The following is a 19,004-nucleotide window of genomic DNA, read 5'->3' on the forward strand; positions in this document are numbered from 1 at the left end:
TTCAGTTTTATGATTCTGCCATAAAAATAAATTATAGTCTGTTTTATCAAACTGATGTTTATTTTTTACATTAATATAAAAACACTGATATAATGTATTTATTTACATCTAACCCAGATATTGTTGAAAGCCTATATAAACATTAATGTTTTGCAATTATGATGCAAATAAATGTACTTCTTTTGTCCGTTTTGTAAATAAATGTTTGGCACAACATCATTTATTATTTATTGACAAATTACAGTATTTAAAAAAACAAGCACAAGTACAAATGTTTCATTTATTTAAAAAGGTGATACATGTTATCCAGAACAATGTTTGAGCTACAAGAGAATAATCCTTATTTTGGAGTCTGGAAATGATTAGTGGGATTTTTTCCTCTCCTCGCAGCGAGGACCGGAGAAAGGCGGCCGACAGCGGCATTTGTTTGGAGAGATGCACTTCCCTCCATTCAGGCAGGGCTGACTGCAGACCGCTGAACCCGACACAAAGGAAACAAAACCAAGAGGTGTTAGCTTTTTCTGCGAAATCCCAACAGGCTGACTTCATAAACTGCAGCTGGACTCACAAAAAGGCAGAAAAACATAAAATCTGAGCAGAAAAGACGATAAAAAGGTAAAGGTGTTGAACTCACCGTTGTGGCACGCTCCACCCAGCCATCCCTCTGGACAGCTGCAGATTCCTGGAGCCACACAGATGCCACCGTTCCTGCAGCCCTGGGGACAGATCGCTGTTTGGAGGGCAAACCAAACAAATGCTCAAGGCTCAAGAAGGAAACCAGGAAACAAACTGAATATTTAATCAATCCATCCAAAGAGAACAAAATCCCACATCGGTTCATCCAGGATGTTGAGATGTTTTTATGTGAATGTTGTGTCCTAAAGTTACTGACTTTTTTTTTTTAATTCATAAATGTACAAAGTTGCAAATCTTTCTAAAGTGGGCAGCATTATGTATTTTCCAGGCACATAGCGCCATGTTATAGCACAATCACGTAACCATGTCAGGTTCAGTTGTTATAAAAATCATATATGTATCAAATATGACTTAAATGTAACTTTGTAACATAATGCCTTGAAATTGGGTCACTGTCTCTTTAAGAAACTCCTGCTCTTTCTGAAACTCCGCCTTCAGGAAGTCATCACAACATGGCTCCTCTATTAACCCTTTAACGACACTTTTTACCAGCATTGTTATAAAAAGATCAACAGATGCGTAATTTCACCAGGTGTTTGCTAATTGCTGCAGGCTAGTCTGAAGGATTTGAGTGGGACAGTAAAAAAGCTAGAATGTTTCTAAACTGCAGCTCAGAGGAGGAGCTGCATCGTTGAAGGCGGAGCTAGGTCCACGCAGGCGTTTAGCACAGCTGAATGGTTGCCGTGGCAATAAAATTATTTCTCAAAGATTCATGAAGGAAAACCAAAGGTAGGTTTTTATGAAGGGATAATGTAACATGATGTGAAGCTCATTATTTGTATTTTTCTATTTTACAGAATACTGCCCCTTAATCTTCGTTTTTGCCTTAAGATGGTCTTATGAGAAAGTTGAAATAGACCCTAAAAAACTTATTGTACTGCTTCATTCATGTGGAAAGAGGATGTAGAAGACTCAGTGCTATATGTTGGTGTATTTCCATCTTTTTTGACGTAATTGTGATCAATATATTTATTTTCTAAGGTCTTGTTCTTTGTGCAGATTTCAAACTGTATTGCATTCTGATAGTTTCCTTTAGACACACCCAGACTTTGTTCACACTCTATAAAAACCTTTTATAGCTTTCTTTAAGCTCTGCAGCAAATTCAAATGTAGCATTTTCAGATAACTAAAACTTTACTTCCAATGACATTTTCACCACCATCCTGTTTATAAATCAGTCCTAACAAAAGGAGTTGATGGATGGATGGATGTGTGAACGCCTTGGAAAGACAGACAGAGCAGCTCCACACTGCAAAAACACAAAATACCACCAACGAATTTTGGTCTAGTTTTTAAGGCAAATATCTTAGTAAACTTGAAATAAGACAAAACTAACTCATAAGTAACTTTTCAGTAAGATATAGGAGCTTGTTTTAAGTAAAGTATTCATTAATATTGGTGAAAATTACTAGTTTAACTGGCAAATTATTTCACTTACAACATTTCCTTTGTTATAAGTGAAATAATCTGCCAATAGAACTAGAGGTTTTTCATCAGTATTAAGTAATTATTGATATAAAATAATCCTATATCTTACTGCAGAGTTATTTATAAGCTAGTTTTGTCTTATTTCAAGTTTACTAAGATATTTGCCTTAGAAACTAGATAAAAATTCGTTGGTGGTATTTTGTGTTTTTGCAGTGTATGTGGCACCTTTGACCTTTCTGTGATGATCACATGACCAGATGCAGCCATTAAACTCACCATTCTGGCATTTTGATCCGCTCCAGCTGGACGGACAGATGCATTTGGGTTCTCCGTTGACGGCGTTGCATTCCCCTCCGTTCCAGCATCCGCCCGCACACGACACTGTGGAACGCCACATTTATTGATTAATACAACAAACTGATGGATCTATTGATTTATTTGTCGACCTTCTGACCTGTGTGACAGTATCTTCCTCCATATCCAGGTTGGCACCTGCATTTCCCTGGACGAAGACAAGCTCCGCCATTTTTACATTTGGGGAAACAGTTTGCTGCAACAGAACCAATAATGTCTTATTAATCCTTTTCCAGTATCTCTACTCTGAATTTCAGACTTTCTAAAAGAATAATGAACACTGTAATTTAATTATACTAATCTATTATATGTTTTTGTACTAAATATGAACCCACTTTGTTAAAAATCTCTTTTTTCTTTGCTTTAAATGAGCCAGAATTGTGAAAATAGCAGCACACATGTAGAAACGTCGTTGAGAAACAAGCAAATAATAAATATTAAGAATCCTTCAATTGATCAACCACACAAAAAGTTTACCACCAGCTCTTTAAGAGTCAGCATATTGGTGAAAAATCATTATTTCCTGCCTTACAAACCTTTTTTCATTGGTAGTTCAATATAAATGAGCTCATACACTGCAAAAACACAAAATCTTACCAAGTAATTTTGGTTCATTTTCCACTGAAAATATCCTAGTTCACTTGAAATAAGGCAAAACTAACTTACAAGTAATTTTTCAGCAAGAAAAGTCAATAATTGTTTAATATTATTATGAAAAAGTACAGTTCCATTGTCAGATTATATTTTCTCTTATAATAGGTGAAATAAACTACAGGTGGAATTAGAACTTTTTCACCAATATTAAGGAATTATTTACTTTAGACAAGCTGCCATCTCTTAATTAAAAGTCAGTTTGGTCTTATTGTAGGCATACCATGAATACTTGGTAAGATTTTGTGTTTTTTCAGTGTATGACAGTGTGGTGTGCATTCAATCAAACCATTTTAGTTTACTTTAAAACCCCAAAATACAATCAAGTGCAAACAATTATACAAAGGTGGATAGAGTACCCAAAAATTGTACTCAAGTAAGAGTAGAAATACTTCAAGGAAAAGTAGCCGCCCATGAAATTACTAAAGTGAGAGTAAAAAAGTATTTGGTAAAAAGTCTACTCAAGTAACTGATTAAATTATCATTTAATATTTAAAAAATAAATAATCAGACAGGCTGAAATATAAAGTTAAGAGGAAATGTTGGTATTTTAAGGATGAAAATGACAATAATTCAACAAAAATAACAAAATTAGGCTAATTTATTTTTTCTCCAAATCAGTTTCAGTTTCAATTTAAAAAAAAAAAAAAAGAAAAGCAAAACCGCAGGTGTGTGTCTGTGTCTGGTGAATTTTTGGTTAAAACATGTTTGTTTGTTTTTCACTCAGTGGGTAGAAAATCCAGAAATGTTACTCAAGTAAGAGTAAAAATACTTCATAATGAAATTACTCAAGTAAAAGTAAAAAGTGCAGCATATTAAAAATACTCCTAAAAGTACATTCTTTCCAAAAAAAACCAGTTACTCAAGTAACTGTAACTGAGTAAATGTAACTAGTTACCACCAAACTGTGCAATTATGTGAAGTTACCAAATTAGAGTCAACCAGTTTAATTTTAAACGCACCATTAATGGCGGAAATGCAAACTATTAATTGCCTCTAATCTGAAATAAATAAAGTATTATTATCAAACAGTTAAAGTACCTGGAGGAATTAAAGTGTCGTGTTTTCCTAGATACTGAAACTTTACCAACAGCCGAACTGTTCTTCCAACATGTCGGAACCAAAGTTAGCATCGTCAGGTCCTCACCGTACTGGCACGTCTCTCCTTCGTAGCCCTTGGAGCAATGGCAGGTGTTGTTTCGGATGCAGACTCCTCCGTGTTTGCACGGCGGGTCGCACCTCGCCTGGAGGTCGAAGACGAACCCGACCGCGACCCCGCGCGGCGCGTCCGAACCTCCGGAGCAAACACCGACAGCGGCGAGCAAGAAGATGGCGAGAGGAACGGCTGGTTTATGGACAAAACGGCTCATGGTTGGTGTTTATTCCGTTTTGTTTGGCGGCTGGAAAGGAAGGAACGGAGCGGGTTTGCTCCAGTTTCCACACCGAGGCTCCAGTTGGAGTGGGGTCGAAGGAGGATGAGCCCTGGGCGGGGAGAGCGCCGCCTTCCGGGGGGTTGGCCGACCGGAGCTGGAGGTAAGATTAGAGGAAACTTTACATGGGATTAGGGCATTGAAGATCGGAAAAAAACTCACATTTCTTCTTGAAAATACAATATCTGTCTTTGGAAACTCAAAAAATGTGTAGGAGTAAATTTCTGCCAAAAACTCAGCTCCAAAAGTTTAAAATTTGCAAGAAAGAAAATCAGAAACTTTGAGATTCAGCTCATAAATTTTCTAGAAAACAATGTTGGACATTTTCCAGTGGGAAAGTCACAAATTTGTGAGAACAAACTTAGAAATGTAATCTCAGACATTTTCTAGAAAACAACTCTCTGGGTTTGAAAAGTCAACAATTTTCAACTTTTTAGGCAAATTGGAAACTTGAAAATTAAAAAAAAATGTTTTTTTTTTATAAGCTGCAAAAGTCTAAACTTTTCTACAAAAAAGTCACAGATGTTGAGATTAATTTTTTAAAAATTTATAGGAAAAAATGTGGAAATTTCCGAGCTCCAAAAGTTGAAAATTTGCACACAAAAAAAAGGTAAAATTTTTAGATTAAGCAGACATTATCTTAGGGGGGTAAAGGATATTTCTGAGTTTCAAAAGTGGAAAATTTCCAACCTTTGCCATTTTTTTGTAAAATTAGGAAAATCTTTTGTAGAAATTTTTTAAGATTAAACTAAATTTATTTTGGGTTTTTTTCTAGCAAATGTTCAACTTTAAAAAAAAAAAAGCAATTTAGAAATTGCGATATTTCCGTTAAATCTCACGCTAATAAGTTCAAACAATAAGCATTTAAAAACGTGCCGCCATCATTCTTCAACCATTTCCTGTTCTCGTCTTTGTCGTTTCCACCAGTAGTAACAGTTTTGCAGTTTTGCGGAATACACTAACTTCCATTCGACAGAAAAAACACCTCATCGTAGCGCAAAAACTTTTTGTCAAAAAAAATTCTTTTTTCAAAATTGACATGTTTCCATAAAGCAAATTTATTTTCGAAATTCCAATTTGAGTAATCAGATAGTCAATGGAAAGGTGGCTACTAACGCCATAAGTTCAATTTCAACTCAGAACTCAGAGTTACGTATAACTTGTTGGAATAATTAAATTTTAATAGGGATTCATCTGGGAAAGTTTGAAAGCGTCTCATCAGTAACGTCAACTTGGAAATCCAATATGGCTGCCACATGTATCGAACAGTGATAACTACAGAAACAGTACATTTGCACTTCTGATAATTAAGACAGTAGCACAAATACTTGTTTAAGATCTACTAATAAACATGTTTTTATAATATTTGAATGGTCAAAAATATGTTGTTTAAGGTTTTTATTGGATATTAATGGGAAGGAGTAGGAGATAAGCTTTAATGCTGCTGCAGTAAATCTTCACTCTGGGAACAGAAAAAAAGAAACATTTTCAGTTTAAAAACTTGCTAGTAGAGTGATATGATACCAAGTGATACAATATTACATTTTATCACTGATAAAATATGATATTTTATCACTGATAAAATAAAACATAATATTTTATCACTTGGTTGGATTAGCTCTCAAATAAACTTTATCTGAACTTCAGAGTTGCTAGTTTCAGACAAAAGGCACCTGTGTGGATTTTCAACAAAACATGACTGAGAGAGCACATGTGGAAAAGCCATTTCCTTTCAGCTTGTTAAAGAAAAATGCTGGACATATAGATGAACTATGGAGGAAGGTTTGCTTTAACGACAATAACAGACGTGAGAGAGGATGTAGCCGTCTGCTCCGGAAGCCACTTTGGCTCGTTAGGTACAAACTCTGGAAAGTTTTATCACGTTTAAATGGATCCTGGAGGAAGGGGTTTTTCTGTTTTTATAGTTTTTGTCTTGCTGAGGAATAAGCTTTGAGAAAATAATTTATATAAATAAACTTAATGTATCTTTAAAACTTCACCACATAGAGGAAACAAGTAATCAAAATGCAACATAATGCAGAATAAAAGACTTATTTTACCCTAAAAAGTGTATAATTTCTCTCTGTATATTTAGTTTGACACATTTACTCTGGTGTTGCTTTGGGTCTGACCACTGACAGGCAGACAGCAGGCAAACTGGTGTTCTGATGGTTTTAGCAGATGTGAGCATACCAAGACCCACTGGAGGATTTGTTTTTAGAAAGCTAAAGAAGCCTGAGTGGATTTAATACACTGGCACAGAATATAAACAGCAGGCTGAAAACATTAAAATAGTGTTCAGACATGGACTTGATGTATTTAACATTAAATACAAAATCCTCCCACAATGTAACCGATCTGTACAATATGACGGTAGTGCCACTGACGATAAAAAAATTCTGCTAAAAAAAATAATCTCAGAAATGTTCAGATTAGTCCCAGAAATTGTCTATAAAAAACAAGGACATTTCTGAGTTAGAAAAGTTGAAAATTAGCTGAAAAAGAAAACTAATTGAGATTCATTTCAGATTTTTTGTCTAGAAAAATCAAGGATATCTCCCAGTCCGAAAGGTAGGAAAACTGTTTGCGATTAACCTCAGAAATTGTATACAGAAAAGAAAATTTATCAGAGTTGAACATTTTGTTAGAAAAAAGCTTGATTTGAAAATTTGAGTTTCTAGTTGAAAATGTAACATTTTTGAAACAGAAATTTCTCAGTTTTTCTAGAAAATTTCTAAGATTACTCTAAAAACAAATTAGTTTTTTGTAGCAAATTTGTAACTTTTCAAGCTCAGAAATTTCCTTGCAATTATTTCTATAGTATTCATGACATTTTGGCAGAATATTTTCAATCTACAATGACCCCAATACGCTGTCATAGTACATTTACTGGTCGAGACATTTTTCAGTAAGAATATTTTTGATGCACCGTTGGTTGTTTAGCTGCTGTTCTTTCACTATCCTGCAGATAAAAACCACTTTAGACTAGAAAAGTATTTCACTTCACTTCTTTATCTCCATACTGAACCATTTGTCTGCTCAGACTATCCAGGATTAAATCATTTTTGTAAGTCTAGTCATACATATATACATGAGTTTTAAAAGGCCTTATTGCAAGGTTTTTTGGCAATTTGTACAGTATTAATGCAAATGTCAAGTTTTGAATGTACTGTGTCAAATTCACCTCTGTTATATGAACACTTGTCAGGATGTGTAAACATTTCATTTTACTGTAGAAACAGAAATGCCAGTTTAAATAAATGGCTAAATCTGGCACTTTTACAGGATTCAATATTCACTAAAGTGAATCCCTTTCATTAATAAAGCAACATGGACTTGGTGCCACCCAGTGGCAACAAGGAAAACCAACAGTTTCCCCAATAGAAACAGAAACTTACAGAATCGACTTATAATTTTATTTTCCACTTCATGCATCAAAAGCCACAAAAAACAAACTGCTGATGTTAAAAACTATGCACATCTATACTGTTATGATAATAACGACGGCGCTTAGAGTGTAAAAATGGTAGGAAAAGTCACATTAAGGTTTCAACATTAATCAACCCGGATTATTACTAATCAAGTTAGACGGAAAAACTTAGTTTAGTTGGGAAAAACTAATAGTCTCAGAACACATTAAATGGATTAAAATAAAATAAAAAGGGAAGCAACAAACAGGAGGTGAACTCATGATTGAGTATTAAAAGTTACACAGTGCAGAGTGGATAAAAAAGGAAAAGCAAACTGTACAAAGCTCCCGTTCAGTTGGAATAAAGTTGATTGAAGTTACATTTTTATTAAAACAACCCAGAAACAGAGTACATTTGCACATTCCTCTATTTTTAGCCTTTTGTACTGTGCTGATTTGGATCAAAACAACAACATTTTCCCTTTTACACACAATTTTTCTTCCTTTTAATCACTAAATAAAATCAGTTTACTTTAAAACTTTTCACATTTGCCTTTAATTGTGGTTGATGATAATAGAAAGAAAAGAAAAAGTGACATGAGAAAGCTGTTAATATTGCACTAATTTACATCAAAGTACCATAAATGAAATAAAATAATAAAAATAAAGGTTATGTATGGGTAGAAATGTAGTTCAGTGGTTTTCTGTCTCAGCTTACCGACAGAGGAAAGAGGTTTGTAACAATCCAACTTCCACTAAAACGCTCTAAAGTGCATCAAATCTATTGCTTTCCAACAGATTTAACATGGAGGAACACTGCAAAAACAAAATATTACCCCGTACTTTTGGTCTAAATTCTAGTGCAAATATCTTAGCTCACTTAAAATAAGACAAAACTAACTTACAGGTAACTTTTCAGGAAGATATGGGAGCTTACTTTAAGTAAATAAGCCCTTAATATTGATGAAAAAGTACTAGATTATTTTACTTTAAAGTGAAATAACCTGCCAGTGGAACTAACACTGGGTTGCTAGGCAACGGGCTGAGCTAGGCTCGGGTTGCTAGGTAACGGCAGAGTAAAAAGGAATTATTGACTTTAAAAAAAAGCTCCTATATCTTTCTGAAAAGTTACTTGTAAGCTAATTTTGTCTACCAAGATATTTGAACTGGAAACTAGAGCAGCAATACTTGGTCATGTTTTGTGTTTTTGCAGTGAGGAACACTGCAGTCTAAAAGGGATTCAATTTCAAAGCACAAAATACAGTGGAGGAGGTCAGCGTTTTAGGCCAGATGAGTATTTTAGGAGAAACTATCTTCACTGAGAAATGAGTTTACACGTGGAGTTTTGCTGATGGAGACTTTTTCCTTCCTACTGGTAGACCTGAACATGGCCGTGCATGGAGGTCGTGTTCCCGCCACAGTCCACGTACTGGTACATTTCCTGAGAGACCTGCTCCGCGTGACCGAAGTACGACGTCGTTACCGTGACCCTGAAACAAAAACAAAAAAGTGAGTGATTTATCCACAACTCCTCATTGGCTGGTTTTCACGTTTGGCCTCAATGCAGTGCTCTTTTAAAGTGGGCGGCCACTTTTATTTTTTTTTATCATAATTTTTGTTTTTAAATTATTCAGTAAGTTTTTTTTATATAATTTTTTTTTCTAGTAGATTTCTGAGATCAATCTGAAAATTTCAGAATTTATTTTGTAGCAAATTTTCAACTGTTCAAATTCAGAAATTACAAAAAAAAATTTCCTCAAAAAATTCTGGAATTAATCTAAAAGTTTCTGAACTTTTGACTTCAAATTAAGAAATGTAGAAATTTTTTTAATCCTGAAATGAATCTCAAAATTTCAGATTTAAAAAACAACAACATATTTAGCAATTTTTTAACTATTCAACTCAGAAATAAATTCCCCCCAAAAAATTTAGGACATTTTTTTTTTTTTTTAGATTAATTTCTAAATTTCTGAGTTTTGTGGTAGAAATTTACTCCTCTTTGTTGTATCTAAAATGGCTCTAATATACCATCGTAGTTTAGTGATATAAAAAAAATCACACTTCTTTATGTGACTGGTGTTCTAAAGAAGCCAATAAAGTAGATATGTTTTCCAAGAGCAGTATTTATGTTTGTGGGCCTATGAATACTGTGTCATGCAACCACTTACAAAAATATATCATCATCATAAAAGTGCTACAAAATATTGTGATAAATTCTAATTCCATATCTCTCACATCTAAATACAGTAGTTTTTCTTGAAGGATGGATAGATCCATTTTTTGCCCTTGTTAACGCCATAAAAATCACATTTAAAGACGGATAAATGAAATGTTTCAAGGTTTAGCTGCAAATCTAATGAAAAGCAGCCGGAGACGTTCTGGATTTCTCTGCTTCTGCACTTCAGTGTGATCATATTAAGATAGAGACCTGCTGCATGACTGAGCAAATAAAATTAGGTGAGCTAATTAAGCTCTGGAGAAATGTTTGCTTTGATAAAGATGATGAATGGAGGAGGAAGCAGAAGTCTTGGGCTGCTTCGGCTCCAGGCGGTTCTACAGCATGTGTGGGTGCAACAACGTGAGGGTGGAGCAGGAAAATACTCAGAACTAATTAGGCTCAAAGAAATACCTCACTGTTACAAGAACTTCAAATTAAAGCCATACTTACTGCATCATGACCACTATGTTGTGGACTTTAATAGTTGGTAAGGTGCAGTAATCACTAAAGGACAGAAGAAACAACTTAGTATGAAACATATAAAGAATTTACTAATATTTAAGATAACCCGGATACTCACAACATGTAGCTCATCTCATCAGCGATGGTTGTGGGAACGGTGTAATCAAGCTGCAAAATACACAAGACATTTAGAGAACTCAGCACAATTAAACACATCAATAACTTCACAAGCTTGACTAAACATGTAAAAAACAACATTAATTTGTCCAGTTAGGAGTAAAACAGCCAATCATAAATAAATAATGAAGAAACTGAAACTGGCAAAAGTAATGTAAAAATAAACTTCAACAAACTGTCTTTGAAATGGCTCAGAAAGTGCAATTAGGAATCCTCAATATGATGCAAAATAAACAAAGCATTACATCGCTCAGACCGGTAAGCGTAGAATTAGACTGAACAGATCTGCTCTAATGGATTGTCACGATACCTGAAGCAGTAACTTTTTAAATATCAGAACCAATACAAACATTAACATCATATTGGTGCATCTCAAATTTTGAGAGCAGAATCCTTTGAGATGCTTTAAAAATTAGATTTCAAGAACTTTCAGACTCGGCCTACACCGCAAAAACACAACATCTCACCAAGTATTTTGGTCTACTTTCTAGCGGAAATATCTCAGTACACTTGAAATAAAACAAAACAAACTTAGAAGCAACTTTTCAGAGAGATACAGGAGCTTTTTCCAAGTACATATTTCCATGACATTGATGAAAAAGTGCTAGTTTCAGTGCTAGTGCTAGTTTTTGAAAAAGGCAGATTATTTCACTTGCAAAGACATTTTCCCCATTTTATAAGTCAATTTATCCGTCAATGGAACCAGAACTTTTTCATCATTATACATTTGATTGGATTTTCTTCACTGTAGTTGCTTCAGATTAAAGCAGGTGACTGCTACTCCATCTCTTAAACGCTGTTTCCATTGACCCGTGTAGTTATTGGTGTTGGGCCTACCTGCCGTTCATCCAGAGGCATGATCACCGTCGTGTTGTTGAATTTGGTTTTCCCAATCACCGTCTTGGAGAACTGCACCTGTGCCGTTATGTTGGTCACAGATATGGCGTAGTAGTTGTTATTAGTGATGTTCAGAGTGTTCTGTTGGGAAGAGATTCAAGTGGAAATAAAATTATTCTCACACAAAAGTCGTACAAACATTTAAAAAGCCAACTTTGGTTGGTGGAATTTGTCACACAGCATCACCAGGATATTTGGACATTTTAATCTAATGTAGTGAGATTACCACAGAAAACTTGGTGAGCTTGGCGGTTGGGCGCTAGGGCAGTCATTCATCCTGTGGCCCGTCATGTTTTTGAGTTAAAATTTGGCAGGAAATTTGAAAATAACAGTTGATAATTATTTGTTATTAAAAAATTGGAAGGTTAATACCTCATCGCCAATTATAAAGTTTTAAACAAAATGCAAACATTTTTAAAAAAAAGAAAAAAAAAAGAGCAGTGCTTAGCCCGATGGGAACACAAGTAAAGCCTGGTGGCCTGCCAGGCTTATTATACGCTGGGGGAAACCCATTTCTAAAAGAGGAAAGACCATATATGGACAACTGTTTTCTATCAGAGTTAACAGCACACATAAATTACCTCAGTGTCTCAGTCATGACACATAAACCAAACCATGTTTTAATGAAAGGTTTGGTTTAAGTCTACCAACAACAACAAATATATGGATTCATTCTTTTTTAATGTTAGCTTCTTTCGTTTCGCTTGTTTTGTTAGCATTGTTTGTTTTTCCATTTTTGTGTTGTGTAGGCCTGTTGTAACAAGTAATAAATCAAACAAATGGTTGATAAATTAAAACAAACTCAATAGTTTCTCTTTTTACCAAAAACTGTATGATAAAAGTCTTCAGTCTGGTGCTTTGGTCTCAACTAGTCTTTTCTTGAAGGACAAGTTTGTTTACAGAGACTACATAATTAATTTTATTTGTTTATGTTTTTTTATTTATTCTTATATTTAATATTTCTTTCATCTCCCGTTTTAAATGTTCATCAGAATTTAAAGTTTATTGATCTTTGAGAATCCATTTTTGCAGTATTATGACATTATCAATATCACTGCAAAAACAAAATCTTACCAAGTATTTTTGGTCTAGTTACTAGTGGAAATGTTTTAGTACACTTAAAATAAGAAAACGAACTCAGAAGCTACTTTTCAGGAAGATATAGCAGCTTGTTTATAATTCCTTAATATAGATGAAAAAGTACTAGTTGCATTGGCAGATTATTTAACTTATAACATGGGAAAGATGTCTTGTTAAAAGTGAAATAATCTACCAGTGGAATTAATAATTTTCAATCAATATTAAGTATTTTACTTAAAATAAGCTCCTATTTCTTGCTGTAAAGCTATTTGTGAGTTAGTTTTGTTTAATTTCATGTGAACTAAGATATTTGCAATAAAACTTGGCCAAAATTGCTTGGTAACATCTTGTATTTTTATGGTGATATTGTTTAAAAATGGTCTCAAAACAACAATATTTATTGCAATAACTTCTGGGCCAATTTATCGCCAAGCAAAATTTGTTATTCTGACAGGCCTATCATCGTTCATGGAAATGTTAAAAATGACAAAAATAAATGAAGTTAATTCTTACTGTAATGGTGAGATAGACAATTCGCTGCTCCTGATTATAGGAAACGTAGGCAGACTTGACTCCAACGTACGTGACATCGATGGAGCGCGGGAAGAGGAAGAAAACGGCGAGGCCAGACAGCAGGAGGCAGAGAGCCACAGATATGGTGACGTAAAGCTTCCTGGGGGAGAAAAGAAACAAGTAGTGAGAACCTGAAACCAGCTGATGGTTTCGCACCACTTCCTACTCTGGCTGCTGAGCGCGTTTCACTTCATCAGACAGAAAACTACAACAGCTAATCCATAAAACGGGGTCAGAGTGCAGACTTACGTCCTGCTTGGCCGCAGCCTTTGGTCACTGTATGGAATCAGAGCCACAAGTTGATTCTCCTGACCTGTTGGAAAAACAAAACAGCCAAGTGTCCTGCAGCAGACTGAGTAAGGAACAAGATAACAGCATTTTACAGTAAACAGAACTTAATGCTAAATGTTTCAGTGTTTTTAATTCACCAGTCTGATATTAATATCTGCATTGGCCCCGGTATTTTGAAAAAAATTCTAGATATCTGTGATAATGTGCCGATCTATCACAACAGCTCTATTCTTTCTACATTTATGCTCTATGCTCTGAGTGACAACACTCTTTTTTACATTATATTTAGAATAGGGCTGCCACTATAGCAAATTTTGCTGGACGATAAATTGCCCCTGTAATTATTGCGATAAATGATAATATTTGTTTTGAGACTAAACTCTCAATTTTTGTATTTTCTATACAGTTTTGGTTTAATTACTGCCATAATTGTTCTTTTAGCAAAAAGGTCCTTTTTCTGTATAGTCCAGTTAACAATTGATCAATTACTAAGTTAGTTGATGATTAATTCAATAATCGATTAATCACGATTAATCATTTGACCCCTAATTTATGTAAATGTATATATTTTTGTGCAGTTTTGGCTTAATTACTGCTCTGGGAAAGTAGTTTTTCAGCAAATTGCCTTATTTGAGTCTTTATGCTCCAGTTAATGATTAATATGATTAATTGATTACTAAAGAGAGTTGCTTTGAACCATAATGAATGAAACGGTCAACATTTTGATGTGCAACGATGGCACTTGACAAAATGCAATGTTTACTGGTTTGTATTGTTATGATGTAAAGCACTTTGAACTGCCTGTATGCTCAAATGTGCTATCCAAATAAACTTGTCTGACAGATTAAATTAATGATTAATTCAAAAATCAATTAATCACAATTAATCGTTTTTGCCCAAAACACAACATGTAAATCTTAGCTTGCATCCCAGATGTTTGACAATCTGAGATTCTCACTGCAGACACCAAATCTTTGCATTACATAATTACACAAAATCCACTTCAGCAGTTGCTGGTCAGGACAGTCTTGCTAAACAATCAAGCCTTGTATAAAATGAAGCGTTTACCTCGTGGGATTCTGCCAGTACCCTGGCATGTCGGGCACGTGACGCTGTCCCGTCCAGTGAACTCCACGTACGGGAACTGAGACACGTCTCCATGCTTCCCATCGTCCTCCGTTTGACCGTCTCTGAACTCGCCAGCAGCCGTCAGCGCGTCTTGACTCTCGTCTTTGTTTTTGGCCAAGTATGACTGTGGCTTGCCCATGGCTGCTGCTGCTGTTGAAAACAGAAAAGATAACAGAGCGAGAGGAAGTGAGACAGAAGAGCATGACGGTTGACTAACAACGTGCCAGGGAACCATTTGGATGTGAAATTGAAACTTGGACCGATTCCAGGAAATACTTCGCAGGAGAAGAAGCTGCAGCTGGTGCAAATGAAATGATCATTTGTGACACTAAACACTAAGCTTATTATTAAATCAAATATTTATTGGATGTACTAGTACTTTTGTTATTTTGCAGCTAACTGCTTAATAGGCATAATTACTTCTTAATTAGCTTTAAAACTGCCCGTCAATAGTAGGCTTTGTTGGTGGGTACATATTTTCTCAACTCTTACATTCCAGCTGGTTTCATCAATATGTTTTGGTTTCCAACACAAAAACAAAAGTTTAACAGACAATTTCTTAGGCGAATTCATCACAGTGCAACAAAATTAACTCCTGAGTCAGAATCAGTTTGTTTTTACTGACAGTCTCATTAATGACAAAAAATGTTTCTGCTTCATTTGTTTTTTAACATATTCATACAATGATGGCAAGTCTGAAGCAGTATTTTCTAGTATTTGAATAACACGATTCGCATAATTAAATTTGAATGACGTCATAGTGAAAAGAAGAGCCCACTCTTCTTTTTCCAGGACTTCTTTAAATGTAACCATAAATGTACAAAACAGCAGTTTCCACACCGTCAACATGCATTAGATAAGAACAAAACTGGCTCTACCAGATTCAGGAGATGGGAAAAAAAAACAACACAAAACCCATCCAGGTGTTGCTAATAAAATGCACTTCATTAACTGTTCAACAGCAAGTCCCAGCAAATTCACCTTGAAGTCATGTTGAACAAACTGAAGCTCAATTTCAGCCTCAGTTAGCATGTTAAATATTAAAGTTCATGACAGAATTGTTAGAAAAATACTAAAAAGCTGAGAAAAAAAAAGTTGGGGAAAAAAAAAGCCCCTGTGTTTGATTTAAAAAAATTCAGGATCAGTATTTTTTGAAAATATGAGCTCAGAATATAAATGTCTGGCTGTAATTCAGAGCATAATGTTTAGAGAAAAATTATTTCTGAGCTCCAAAAACACCTCAATCCAACTCTCAGGTGTTAAAGACGGGTAGCTGGGTCTTTATAAAAACTAATATCTAATATGAAACGGGCCTGGCTGCATGAAAATCAAATCTGAATTTCCCTCCAGTCCTCAAAGCTTGTTGTCTTGACCAACACATTTATTTTTATGATACAAATAATATGCCTTAGACCCATTTTCTTGTAAAGTTTCTCTAGATGTCATTTGTTGTGAGTAAGAACAACATAAACAGTTCAATTCAAGCATTTTAAATGTAAAGTTTTGTAAACGGCACTTTTCTAACCCGACATGCACATTTGCAAGCTTTTATTTATAAATTAATTTATATTAGAATCATATTTTGCTTTATTAGGAAAGTGTGCAAACAATCAATAATAAAAATATTTAGAATATAAGTAAAGTAAAAAATGCCAATTTTTTGTGATGCAAAGAAGGAAGACATGGTTCAATTTATGCAAAATTTGTATAATTTGGGCATTAATATGCCTTTTCCCCATTGTAATCTAATGTTTCTTTCTTGTTTTTCCATCATTGTGTTAAATTTTTATCATGTAAAGCACTTTGAACTGCTGAAATGTTCTAATGAATATTTTGGCTTGGCCATGACAAAGCCCTGATCTTAATCCTGTAGAGAAGTTGTGGGCAGAAATGACTCGACTCGGTTACACCGGTTCTGTCAGGAGGAATGGGTCAGAACTCCAGCAGTTGAAGGGAAATCAACAAATCTGACCCAAGTCAAAGAGTTCAAAATACAACCTCTCCTTCTGAAAGCATGTAATATAGAAAACAAGTTATATTCAATAATTTAGAATATAACTCATTTTTCAGATTAAAACAGGCTTTTGAAAATAATGTTTATGCAGGTATTATAAACATACTTTTCATCAAGTTTTTTTATTGGTCTGATGCAATATTCTCATTTTAAATGTTTTCAATATCCGTAAATGGAAAACCACCACAATTAACAGTAAACTTAAACCTATTTCAATATTCTAATATTTATTGAACGCTATTCTCTCCCTCTCTCTTATTTTTGAGTCATTAGCAAATAGAAATCATCTTTGTAAAACTGAGCTGAAATAAGAGAAAATTGGTCTGATTTAACTTCAAGGCTTAAAGGTGTGCAACTTTTTATTTAATGTTATTTAATGTAAACTTTAGTTTTCAACAGTCAAAGCTGCAGAATGTAAATTTATAAAAATTATTTTTTTAAGCATTTGTTGAAATTGTCACTATGTTGTGAGAGTATGTTATAATACAGAATCTGTGGGGGGAAAAAAATTCACACTGCTTCTTCTAGTGCCATTTAAAAACAACCAATCAGAGTCAGGAGGAGGGTCTTAGCGCTGTCAATAACTCCTCCTGTGGTGCTGCAGCTAGCACAGCCTACCAGGCTAGTTAATGTCCAGTTAAGCTAGTTAATGTCCGCCAACGACAGCGAATAAACAGTTTTCCTGAAGAAGTAAGTTGTTTCTTCACAATTAGCACATTAAGTAGCGAATACATTAAATTGATTGAGAGCATTAAGACCCTCCTCCTGTATCTGATTGGTTGGGATGACTCGATTGTGCTGCATTTCTTCAGACAGCTACATGTTTTCACAACATACTGGCATGATATGGTGCCAGTTTTAACAAATATGTAAAAAAAAAAAAAAAAAATCTTTACAAAAGTTACATTCTGGAGCATTAGGAGGAGCAATCTTTAAAAATTAAGTGGGCTAAAAAAAATTATGTTTTAAAATTAGCTTATGTTTTTATACAGAGCCAGTTTAAACATAAATTTAAAAGGGAAAAGGAATATAAATATTTCTAATTGCATCCACCATATCAACCTATTTTATTAAAACTTGTAAAATTCTGATGCAGTTTTTGATTTCGGTGTGCCATTATTATTGGCCGCCCTTTACAAACTTTTCTAGAAGCGCCTTTTGGTTATTTTTATGTGGAAAATCTGGCTGTAAAGCCACGGCTCCGTCCACTTAATAGTTTAATAGGTTTAGCCTGTTGTCGTCTGCTGATTTTTAGGCTACACCAACCTTTGTCGACCTCATTAACTGAGAGCTTTAACTCATTTCAACCGGACATACATAATGATGAGCGATGAAAACAGGCTGTGGCGTGTCAGTTAAATGTTTGAATATTAAAACAAACCAGGCCTCCGCCATGCTGCCGCCGCTGGAGCTAACCAACAACACAACCTATCGACCAGCCGGTGAACAAAAGAATAGCTAGACCTCTTTTAATCTCAACACTAAACGCGATTGATATTTTATTTAGTTTATTCCTCCACATTTAGAAGAAACGGAATATTCTTTGGGGGGCGTTAATAAGATGCTTAAAATTACATTTCACGACTAAAACGTTTGCTCGACGACGCATGTCGCGCGAGATTAGCCTCTAATCCAAACCGTTAAATCTAAATAAAAGAAAAACTGCACAGGTGGATTTTTCTTCAAACGTCTTACCTTTGATGGGTTTTATCCGAACGTGTCTCCCATCCGCTGCAAATGCTCGGCGTTTGTTGTGGTTCACGCAGCAGACCAGAATGAGGCCGGAAACGCCCCTCACCTCTCCTGATTGGTCAGATCACAGTATCAGAGCCTCTGATTGGTCGATATCTGCAGCAGTAGTTTGAGGCAAATCATTTACTGAGAAAATTTCAGTAACACCTGCGGTGACCGCCACATTTTCAAGCACGATGAGGAAGAGTATTGTTGACTTAGCAGTTTCACAATCCATTTTTAAATTTTATTTAATGTATCAGCCTTATTTATTTATATAGCATTCAGTATTTTCATCTGGTATTTTTATTAACACATAAATACTAAACTTCTCTTAAAAATACATGGAAATGAATATAACTTTGTCCCACAGTGTATTTGTGGTCTCTATCAGAGTTGTCTTCATTAACATGATGGTTTTGTAACACTATAGTTGCAACCAAATACTTAATGTATTAAAGACAC

The 19,004-nt window shown here is 34.8% G+C and overlaps 2 protein-coding genes across 4 annotated transcripts; both read right to left on the reverse strand.

Annotated features, from left to right (window-relative positions):
• Window positions 1-214: 214 nt before the first annotated feature.
• Window positions 215-4,612, reverse strand: seraf (Schwann cell-specific EGF-like repeat autocrine factor). Its single transcript, XM_032559420.1, has 5 exons — window positions 4,277-4,612; window positions 2,579-2,674; window positions 2,401-2,505; window positions 635-730; window positions 215-475 (listed from the first exon to the last, which is right to left on the reverse strand). The coding sequence occupies exons 1-5, from the start codon at window positions 4,497-4,499 to the stop codon at window positions 363-365; spliced, it is 633 nt and encodes a 210-aa protein (XP_032415311.1). The 5' UTR covers window positions 4,500-4,612; the 3' UTR covers window positions 215-362.
• Window positions 4,613-7,953: 3,341 nt separating this feature from the next.
• Window positions 7,954-18,624, reverse strand: LOC116717591 (transmembrane protein 106B-like). 3 transcript variants are annotated; one of them, XM_032559077.1, is made up of 8 exons: window positions 18,504-18,624; window positions 14,735-14,947; window positions 13,625-13,688; window positions 13,316-13,475; window positions 11,663-11,803; window positions 10,767-10,816; window positions 10,637-10,690; window positions 7,954-9,458 (listed from the first exon to the last, which is right to left on the reverse strand). In XM_032559077.1, exons 2-8 carry the CDS (start codon window positions 14,931-14,933, stop codon window positions 9,338-9,340), a joined length of 789 nt encoding a protein of 262 aa, XP_032414968.1. In that variant the 5' UTR covers window positions 14,934-14,947; window positions 18,504-18,624; the 3' UTR covers window positions 7,954-9,337. The 3 variants fall into 3 exon arrangements, with proteins under 3 accessions (XP_032414968.1, XP_032414970.1, XP_032414971.1); XM_032559079.1 differs by having other exon boundaries at window positions 14,735-14,944; window positions 18,504-18,615; XM_032559080.1 differs by having other exon boundaries at window positions 14,735-14,950; window positions 18,504-18,603.
• Window positions 18,625-19,004: the final 380 nt, after the last annotated feature.

This window comes from Xiphophorus hellerii, chromosome 3 (genome assembly GCF_003331165.1).
Source record: "Xiphophorus hellerii strain 12219 chromosome 3, Xiphophorus_hellerii-4.1, whole genome shotgun sequence".
Classification (NCBI taxonomy): Eukaryota; Metazoa; Chordata; class Actinopteri; order Cyprinodontiformes; family Poeciliidae; genus Xiphophorus; species Xiphophorus hellerii.